The sequence below is a fragment of the Haliotis rufescens genome, unplaced genomic scaffold (assembly GCF_023055435.1).
Source record: "Haliotis rufescens isolate VD_foot unplaced genomic scaffold, xgHalRufe1.0.p SCAF_19, whole genome shotgun sequence".
Lineage (NCBI taxonomy): Eukaryota > Metazoa > Mollusca > Gastropoda > Lepetellida > Haliotidae > Haliotis > Haliotis rufescens.
Window position 1 is genome coordinate 6674389 of NW_025963879.1, and position 11106 is coordinate 6685494.

Genomic DNA, 11106 nt, shown 5'->3' on the forward strand with positions numbered 1-11106 from the left:
GATAACCTGAGATATAATATTACTGAAAACAAAGAAATGGTCTCAAAGAAATTGATAATGCTATTGAAAATGCAATTAGCCATTTTGTCGACATTGTATTAGACTCTGCTAGCTGCATTAAAAAGACAATACGACAAATAATTCACAATTTGCCAATCAAAAACCACTAAGTCTAGAATGTAGACAAGCGAAACGAGAAACACGCAGGGCACTTAGGAGATTTAGAACACAAAGAACAGTCGCTAACAGAATTGTGTACTGTAGACAAAGAAATCATTATAAATTTTGTTGCAGAAAATTTAAACCCATTTCATGTAAGAAATCAGTTGAAAGATTGCATAGAAGCATAAATAGTCAATCTAGCTTTTGGAAACAGACAAGATCATTACAAAACAAACCCAGACAGAAGTATCATATAACGAAAGCAGAAGGGCTTTGCCATTTTAGAGAGGTTTTTGCAAATGACAATGTTTTTTCTCCTCACTTAGATGATGAAAATGAACTCAGTTCTAATCAGTTTACAGATATTGATGCATTCATACTAAATTCTACGATAACTGAACATGAAATTACATCATCAATAAATAAGTTAAAAAAAGGAAATCTGCCGGGCCCGATCAAGTGCTGATAGAAATGCTTAAATGTTACCAATTGGATATAATGCTATTTCTCCATAAAAGTTTCAACAAACTCTTTGAGAATCAAATATTTCCAAGCAGTTGGTCTTTGTCAAGATCACAGATAATCTTGTATATTTTAATTATATGTTAGTACTTCAGATAGATGTATTACGGTATGGTTACATTAGTGTATTAAGCTTAGCGGGTTGTTTTTAGATATTGTCAGGTAATACTATGGGAACAGGTAAGGTTCAGGGAAGCGTGACCGGGTACGGCTGATAGCTGGGGAGTTAATTGGTGTAACAATAGGGAGGTCAGGGGTAGCTTGGGCTTTGGGGTCAGTTTAAATAGCGGGGCAGGGTAATAATTTGTACAGTCAGCCAGAATCAGCATGCTCATGTAAGGCATGGACTAATATTGTGGGAGACTTCTACTCTGGTTGGCGTAAGTTTTTACATTTATTGTTTCATGTAGAATTGTATTTTAGAGGATAGAATTTTGAGTTATGTATTGTTTTCCAATGTAATTATATACACATATTGATGGTTATAGCGTAAAGCCACTGTAACAATAACCACAACATGATCAAAGTATAAACAGTTCAACTCAGTAATATGTAAATCGGAGTATTGGTGCATGGCTGTATGTATTGTGAGGTAGTGACACATATCTCAGTGACTGTAATTGCTTATATTACATTGTAGTGTCCCGGAACTGGCCGGTTAACCTTAGAGTGCGTAGGAGGGAAGAACCTCCGATATTACGTAGGAGGAAGTAACAACCTCCAACCTCACGTAAGGAGAGAAGTTCTCCGACCCTACGTAAGGAGAGAAGTATCTCCGTTTTCCGTGTATACATCGTAGGATGAACACAGCCGTGGCACCCTTAACTCCGTGGGGACAACATCGCCTGGGTGGAAAGATCACCATTCGTTATTACGAGTAAGAATTCTCGTGTGAACTGCTCAATAACACCAGAGATTCAAAAGTTCTGTATAGAACTGTTGTGACAGTGACAGTGGAGTGGCTTTGTATTGTTTGTGGGGTGTTTTTTTTTTGGTAGTGTGTTGTTGTTGTATATATGTACACACACAAAGTTTTATTGTGTATTAGTTGTGTTATTCTTAGAACATCTGTATTAGTGTTAGTATTGGTAGAAGTAAACTATTAGTATTAGGATAGTGTATCGTGATAGTTGTATTGTTAGTAGTAGATAGTTGTATTATTAGTAGTAAACATTTGTACTGTTAGTATTCAGATATTAGTATTAGTAGTAGATGGTAGTATTGTTAGTTGTAGTAGAAGCTAGATTAGTTAGTTGTGTTAGTTAATTTGGTATTAGTTTGAATTTAAATATTGTTATTGGGATTTAAAATTACCTTAAGGGAGGGAATAAATCTTTACAACTTCATTTGTGTTTGTGGTTGATTAAATACGTGACATTTTGGGGGCAGCGGTGGGATATTTAATTATTGTCACTATTGAATTAACTCAGACCATCATTCTATGAGAGATTAGGAGTTACTTCCTTGATGGTTTATCCTTGTAGTATTTTTGTGGCCAGACGTGTGATAGGTCCTCCGGCACCACTTCTACATCCTTGAGTGTACGAGTTAGAATCAAGGTTGGTAGGGTGTATTTCATTTATTGGTCAGATTAGGCTATTGTTTGGAATTTTATATTTTTTGGTTCCATTCTATGCAGGAATGCACTTTTGTATAGTCTAAGTTCCTATTGGTAGCATTCATTATTCACAGTTGTCCAAGACTAAGCCTGCTGGGTTTAACTGTACTTGTACTTCATACTATCACCATACAGCTAGATATGGATCTTGAAAAGATTATCAAATTGGGTCAGAGTTTAGGGTATGAGCAAAATGATTTGAGGGCGTTTGTAAAAGAACAAACTGAGTTAGAGAGAGAGAAAGAGAAGGAAAAGTTGGAAAGAGAGGAAAGAGCAAGGGAGCGGGAAATCAAGAAATTAGAATTGGAGGAGAGAAAGGAGAGAGAAAAGTTAGAATGGGAGAAAGAAAAATTAGAATTGGAGGAGAGAAAGGAGAGAGAAAAGTTAGAATGGGAGAAAGAAAAATTAGAATTGGAGGAGAGAAAAGAGAGAGAAAAGTTAGAATGGGAGAAAGAAAAATTAAGAGTGCAATCAGAGGAGAGAATAGAATTAGCCAAGTTAGAAAAGAGTTATGCTGGAAATTATGAAGGACAGGTAGGAGAGAAACAATTAGGTGCTGCTGCACCTAAGATGCCTAAGATGCCTCCATTTGATGACCGCAATGACAACATTGATGCATATCTTCAACGGTTTGAACGGGTAGCTGTAGCACAAGGTTGGAAGCCTTATCATTGGGCAGCATATCTTTGTACGCTACTAAAAGGTAAGGCTTTGGAAGTATACTCCAGATTAAGTATAGATGACGCAGAAGATTATACTGCTGTTAAGACTGCGTTGCTAAAACGCTATGAAATGACAGAGGATGGATTTCATCAGAAATTTAGGACTGCTCAAACTGATACAGGTGAGATATTCACACAGTTTGTAGTTAGAATTGAGAACTATTTCAACAGATGGATTGAGCTTAGTGGTACTCAAAAGACTTTTGAAGGTGAAAGATTTATTGTTGCGTGAACAGATTTTGAATGTAACTGGAAGGGATCTTAGTATATTCTTGAAAGAGAGAAAACCAAAAGATGCTATGGAAATGGCCAGACTAGCAGAACAATTTATAGAAGCCAGAGGTACAGGTCCTGTTAGATATGGTAAGCAAGGTAGTTTTGGTCAACATGACAAAACAGAGGTCCGAGGTAAACCAGGAGAGAACGAGGCGCCAGGTGGTACAAAACCCAAACCATTTATTCCTATTAAAGAAAGGACATGTTACAACTGTAGTCAAATTGGACATTTGGCAGCACAGTGTAAGAAACCCAAATATAACGTGGCAAGTATCCAAGTAAGTGAATACACCAGTAACGTGTCTGCAGTCCTTCCAGATGGTACAGATGTTGAGGCAAGAATACCGGAAGTTGTAGATGGTGATGCCACAACTTCAGAGAGGGTGAGTGAACCGGATGTAGCCTCAGGAAGCATGTTTACTACAGACCACAACATGCCTATTCACAAGGGTAAGGTAAATGGCAAGCCCGTGGATGTCCTGAGAGACAGTGGCTGTACTGGCGTAATAGTGAGGAGGTCAAAGGTAGAGGATGAATGTTTGTCCTCAGAAACACAATCTTGTAAGTTGGCTGATAGTAGGGTCCTAATACTTTCCGTAGCATGGATTACCGTGGACACACCCTTTTATACAGGAAAGGTAAGAGCTGCATGTATGGACACACCACTCTGTGACCTGATATTAGGCAATATTCCAGGAGTGAGAGAACCAAGGGATCCAGATCAGACGTGGGATAAGGATGATATCCAGATGGTAAGTGCTGTGGAAACCAGAGGCCAAAGAAGAGTAAGACAAGAAGGCATGAAACCACTGAAGGCACTGAAACCTGTGGGGCTGACATTGAGTCGAGGTGAGTTCATTACCCAGCAACAACAGGATTCCAGTTTGGACAAAGTCAGGAAATTAGTGGAGGAAGGGAAAATTAGGGAGACCAGGCATAGTATTTCCTCTTACTATATTGAGAATGATATGCTCTATAGGAAGCATACCTTCACTAAGTTTGACAAGGGTAAGCAAGTTGTACAGGCAGTTGTACCAGTAGGGCTGCGTACCCAAGTGATGAAAGTAAGCCATGAAGCATTGATGGGAGGGCACCTTGGAATCAAAAAGACTTTAGATCGGGTTATGTCTCAGTTTTATTGGCCAGGAATAATGGGTGATGTTAGAAGACATGTGCTGTCCTGTGATATTTGTCAACGCACAACCCCCAAGGGCAAGGTAAGAAGAATACCACTAGGACAAATGCCATTAATCGAAGTACCATTTGAGAGAATAGCCGTTGACCTGATAGGCCCGTTGTATCCTGTCACTGACAAAGGTAATAGGTATCTTTTGACGGTAGTTGACTATGCCACCAGATACCCAGAGGCAGTACCTTTGCCAAGGATTGAAACTGAGTATGTTGCTGAAGCTCTTTTCGAAATATTCAGTAGAGTAGGTATCCCCAAGGAGATCTTGACGGACATGGGAGCCCAGTTCACTTCAGGTGTAATGAAGGAGGTAAGTAGATTATTATCCTTGCATCAGCTAACTACTACCCCATATCATCCTATGTGTAATGGCCTTGTGGAAAAATTCAACGGTACTCTGAAGACAATGTTGAAACGAATGTGTGCAGAACGGCCATATGACTGGGACAGGTATGTAGCTGCTTTGTTATTTGCATACCGAGAAGTACCTCAAGAGAGTTTGGGATTTGCTCCCTTTGAACTACTGTACGGGCGTACAGTGAGAGGGCCAGTGCAGATTCTCAGAGAAATCTGGACTAAAGACATACAAAATCCTGAGGTAAGAACTACTTATGAGTATGTGTTAGATTTGCAAAACCGACTGGAAGACACTATTCATATAGCACAACAAGAACTAAAAAAGAAATCAGGTAAGTACAAAAAGTTCTTTGATGCAAAATCACAAGCACGAAAAATGAAAGTAGGTGACAAAGTGTTGCTTCTGTTACCTACTGATTCCAATAAACTCCTACTCCAGTGGAAAGGACCATATGAAATCTTGGAGGCCTTTGGTATTGGCAATTACAGGATACAGGTAGGTAATAAGACTAAAACCTATCATGCAAACCTACTGAAAAAGTACATTGACCGAGAGGAGATCAAGGACACAACTGTATGTGACGTCAGCATAGCTCACCTGATGTATGCTAGTGCCGGGTTAGTAGATGTCAAAGCGGAAGAGGTAAGTATGTTAGACATAGTTTCACCTGCGCTAGTTTCTAAAGAAACATATGAGGATGTAGACATGTTCAAGGACCTGACAGAAGAACAACAAATTGAGGTGAGAGAGCTCGTAAGTGAATTCAGGGATGTGCTGAGTGATTTACCAGGGAAGGTAGACTGTATGCAGTATAAGATCAAGTTGACATGCAATGAGCCTATAAGATCCAAACCATATCCGCTTCCACATCACATGAGGGACGTTGTCGCCAAAGAGATACAATCAATGTTAGATATGGGGGTGATAGAACCCTCTCACTCACCATATGCTTCCCCCATTGTACTTGTGAAGAAGGCTGATGAGACTTACAGATTTTGTACCGATTTTCGCAAGTTAAATCAGGTAACGGTCTTTGATGCAGAACCAATTCCATTAGCCGATTCCGTATTTGCAAGGCTTCGACACTGTAAGTACCTAACCAAAATCGATGTGAGCAAGGCATATTGGCAGATCCCAATGGAAGAGAGTAGCAAAGAACTGACGGCCTTTATAACCCCTGATGGGTTATACCAATGGAAGGTGATGCCATTCGGAGTTGTCAATGCACCTACAGTATTTTCCCGACTCATGAGGCAAGTATTACATAGCATACCTAACACTGACAATTACATAGACGACATCATAGAAGGAACAGAGGAATGGTCACCTCATGTGGTAAGTCTGAGAGACATATTCACAAGGTTAAGACAATTTCATCTTACAGCCCGACCATCAAAGGTAAAAATAGGATACAAACAGTTGGAGTTTTTGGGGCACAGGGTTGGGAGTGGCCTAATTCAGCCGGAGGGTAAGAATGTGGAGAAAATCCTAAATGTTGAACGACCACAAACTAAGAAACAGGTCAGAGCCTTGCTAGGATTATCGGGGTACTACCGGAAATTCATCCCAAATTATGCAGCCATAGCAGTGCCTCTGACTGATCTTACCAAGAAGGGCAAATCAAACAAGGTAGTATGGACAGAGAGTCAAGAGTTAGCTTTCACGACGTTGAAAACACACATGTCAAGTTTTCCAATTTTGAAACTGCCAGACTTGGAGAAAACATTCCTAGTAAGAAGTGATGCTTCTGACGTCGGAATCGGAGCTGTTCTTTTACAAGAACAGGAAGGTGAGCGGTTTCCAATACTGTATGTGAGTCGAAAGTTGGCAGAACGTGAGAGGGCGTACTCTACCATAGAAAAGGAGTGTTTGGCAATAGTATGGGCAATACAGAAGTTAGAAAGATATCTGTATGGGCGGGAGTTCATTCTGGAAACGGACCATCAGCCCTTAGTATGGATGACCAAAGCCAAGTTGACCAATGGACGAGTGATGAGGTGGGCTCTAACTTTACAACCTTACAGGTTTCTGATCCGTGCAATCAAGGGGATTGAGAATGTGGGAGCTGACCTCTTGAGCCGGTGTTCGCCCTAGTCACAATGTGTGCATAGCAGTATGTAAATAATGCATTTTTCAGCATCAATGTGAAGATATGACAGTCATTACTTTTTGTGTATTATTGTTGTCATTGTGTATATATATATATACATATATATATATATATATATATATATATATATATATATATATGGTTTTGTATTAGATAATGTCTTTAAAAGACGTTAGGACAAAGTTATATGTGATCTTGGTTGTTATATAATTGTGCTCAGGTACAATTAACTTAAGTGGGGAGGTGATGTCAAGATCACAGATAATCTTGTATATTTTAATTATATGTTAGTACTTCAGATAGATGTATTACGGTATGGTTACATTAGTGTATTAAGCTTAGCGGGTTGTTTTTAGATATTGTCAGGTAATACTATGGGAACAGGTTAGGTTCAGGGAAGCGTGACCGGGTACGGCTGATAGCTGGGGAGTTAATTGGTGTAACAATAGGGAGGTCAGGGGTAGCTTGGGCTTTGGGGTCAGTTTAAATAGCGGGGCAGGGTAATAATTTGTACAGTCAGCCAGAATCAGCATGCTCATGTAAGGCATGGACTAATATTGTGGGAGACTTCTACTCTGGTTGGCGTAAGTTTTTACATTTATTGTTTCATGTAGAATTGTATTTTAGAGGATAGAATTTTGAGTTATGTATTGTTTTCCAATGTAATTATATACACATATTGATGGTAATAGCGTAAAGCCACTGTAACAATAACCACAACATGATCAAAGTATAAACAGTTCAACTCAGTAATATGTAAATCGGAGTATTGGTGCATGGCTGTATGTATTGTGAGGTAGTGACACATATCTCAGTGACTGTAATTGCTTATATTACATTGTAGTGTCCCGGAACTGGCCGGTTAACCTTAGAGTGCGTAGGAGGGAAGAACCTCCGATATTACGTAGGAGGAAGTAACAACCTCCAACCTCACGTAAGGAGAGAAGTTCTCCGACCCTACGTAAGGAGAGAAGTATCTCCGTTTTCCGTGTATACATCGTAGGATGAACACAGCCGTGGCATCCATGTAAACAGGCACCCTTAACTCCGTGGGGACAACATCGCCTGGGTGGAAAGATCACCATTCGTTATTACGAGTAAGAATTCTCGTGTGAACTGCTCAATAACACCAGAGATTCAAAAGTTCTGTATAGAACTGTTGTGACAGTGACAGTGGAGTGGCTTTGTATTGTTTGTGGGGTGTTTTTTTTTTGGTTGTGTGTTGTTGTTGTATATATGTACACACACAAAGCTTTATTGTGTATTAGTTGTGTTATTCTTAGAACATCTGTATTAGTGTTAGTATTGGTAGAAGTAGACTATTAGTATTAGGATAGTGTATCGTGATAGTTGTATTGTTAGTAGTAGATAGTTGTATTAGTAGTAGTAAACATTTGTACTGTTAGTATTCAGATATAAGTATTAGTAGTAGATGGTAGTATTGTTAGTTGTAGTAGAAGCTAGATTAGTTAGTTGTGTTAGTTAATTTGGTATTAGTTTGAATTTAAATATTGTTATTGGGATTTAAAATTACCTTAAGGGAGGGAATAAATCTTTACAACTTCATTTGTGTTTGTGGTTGATTAAATACGTGACATTTTTTATGTCAAGATCACAGATAATCTTGTATATTTTAATTATATGTTAGTACTTCAGATAGATGTATTACGGTATGGTTACATTAGTGTATTAAGCTTAGCGGGTTGTTTTTAGATATTGTCAGGTAATACTATGGGAACAGGTTAGGTTCAGGGAAGCGTGACCGGGTACGGCTGATAGCTGGGGAGTTAATTGGTGTAACAATAGGGAGGTCAGGGGTAGCTTGGGCTTTGGGGTCAGTTTAAATAGCGGGGCAGGGTAATAATTTGTACAGTCAGCCAGAATCAGCATGCTCATGTAAGGCATGGACTAATATTGTGGGAGACTTCTACTCTGGTTGGCGTAAGTTTTTACATTTATTGTTTCATGTAGAATTGTATTTTAGAGGATAGAATTTTGAGTTATGTATTGTTTTCCAATGTAATTATATACACATATTGATGGTAATAGCGTAAAGCCACTGTAACAATAACCACAACATGATCAAAGTATAAACAGTTCAACTCAGTAATATGTAAATCGGAGTATTGGTGCATGGCTGTATGTATTGTGAGGTAGTGACACATATATCAGTGACTGTAATTGCTTATATTACATTGTAGTGTCCCGGAACTGGCCGGTTAACCTTAGAGTGCGTAGGAGGGAAGAACCTCCGATATTACGTAGGAGGAAGTAACAACCTCCAACCTCACGTAAGGAGAGAAGGTCTCCGACCCTACGTAAGGAGAGAAGTATCTCCGTTTTCCGTGTATACATCGTAGGATGAACACAGCCGTGGCATCCATGTAAACAGGCACCCTTAACTCCGTGGGGACAACATCGCCTGGGTGGAAAGATCACCATTCGTTATTACGAGTAAGAATTCTCGTGTGAACTGCTCAATAACACCAGAGATTCAAAAGTTCTGTATAGAACTGTTGTCACAGTGACAGTGGAGTGGCTTTGTATTGTTTGTGGGGTGTTTTTTTTTTGGTAGTGTGTTGTTGTTGTATATATGTACACACACAAAGTTTTATTGTGTATTAGTTGTGTTATTCTTAGAACATCTGTATTAGTGTTAGTATTGGTAGAAGTAGACTATTAGTATTAGGATAGTGTATCGTGATAGTTGTATTGTTAGTAGTAGATAGTTGTATTAGTAGTAGTAAACATTTGTACTGTTAGTATTCAGATATTAGTATTAGTAGTAGATGGTAGTATTGTTAGTTGTAGTAGAAGCTAGATTAGTTAGTTGTGTTAGTTAATTTGGTATTAGTTTGAATTTAAATATTGTTATTGGGATTTAAAATTACCTTAAGGGAGGGAATAAATCTTTACAACTTCATTTGTGTTTGTGGTTGATTAAATACGTGACAGTCTTGTTCAGAAATAGCCCCTCTACATAAAAAAGGCGATCCGAGAAACCCTGACAACTGCAGGGGGATCTCATTAATGAGTGTTCTGGGGAAATGTTTTACCTCTGTTTTGAATAACAGGCTTACTAACTGGGCGAATATGAGAGATAAGATACCGGAAGTTCAAGCTGGTTTTAGAAAAAATTATTCAACCATAGATCATATTTTTACATTATATGCTGCAATTCAAAAATGTCTAACACGTCGTAAACACAAGGTTTACGTTGCTTTTATTGATTTTAAAAAGGCATTTGATACAGTTGATCGTTATAAATTATGGTGTTGTTTAAGAAAAGCTGGACTACAAGGGAAGATGTTTAATATACTACAATCAATGTATTCAAATATCAAGTCATGTGTAAGTAGTGATTATGGTGTTACTGATTTTATCGATTGCCCATCTGGTTTACGTCAGGGATGTATATTGAGTCCTCTGTTATTTTCGTTTTTCATTAGCGAATTATATTATGTAATCTCAAGTAACGGTAAGCATGGTATACATGTACAGATGTATCCTGACATCCTTGAACTTCTTATGCTCCTTTTCGCCGATGATGTTATTTTACTATCTGACAGGGTTATTGGTTATTTAGATAAATATACTAAGGAATGGAATTTATCTGTAAATTTAGATAAGACAGAAATTATAGTATTCAGAAAAGGGGGTCCTTTAAACTTTAAGGAAAGATGGTACTTAAATGGACAACACATTAATGTAGTTAATGGTTATAAGTATCTCGGCATAATGTTTAATTCAACACTGAATATGGACAAATGTGTATCTGACTTATCACTGCGAGGGAAACGAGCTTTACTTAATATAATGTCTGTTTCACATAAACTTGGAGTTATTACACCAAAAGTATTTTTCAAATTATTTGATACGCAAATACAGCTAATTCTATTGTATGGATCTGAAGTATGGGGTTACCGAAGATATGAATGTTTAGAAAGAATTCACCTACTTGCATGTAAAAAGTTTCTTCGCGTTGGAATTGCAACACCAAATAATATGATATATGGAGAATGTGGAAGATACCCACTTTACATTAATTCGCAAATAAAGTGTTTAAAATATTGGTTTAATATCATCCGTATGCCAGCACATCGGCTTCCGAAAAAAACTTATAACATGCTCTTTCATTTAGATAGTATC

The 11106-nt window shown here is 38.2% G+C and overlaps 1 protein-coding gene across 1 annotated transcript; it reads left to right on the top strand.

Moving 5' to 3' along the window:
- Positions 1–2443: 2443 nt before the first annotated feature.
- LOC125381692 lies at positions 2444–10827 on the top strand. Its single transcript, XM_048399130.1, has 3 exons — positions 2444–2957; positions 3196–6960; positions 7802–10827. Exons 1-2 carry the CDS (start codon positions 2444–2446, stop codon positions 6939–6941), a joined length of 4260 nt encoding a protein of 1419 aa, XP_048255087.1. The 3' UTR covers positions 6942–6960; positions 7802–10827.
- Positions 10828–11106: the final 279 nt, after the last annotated feature.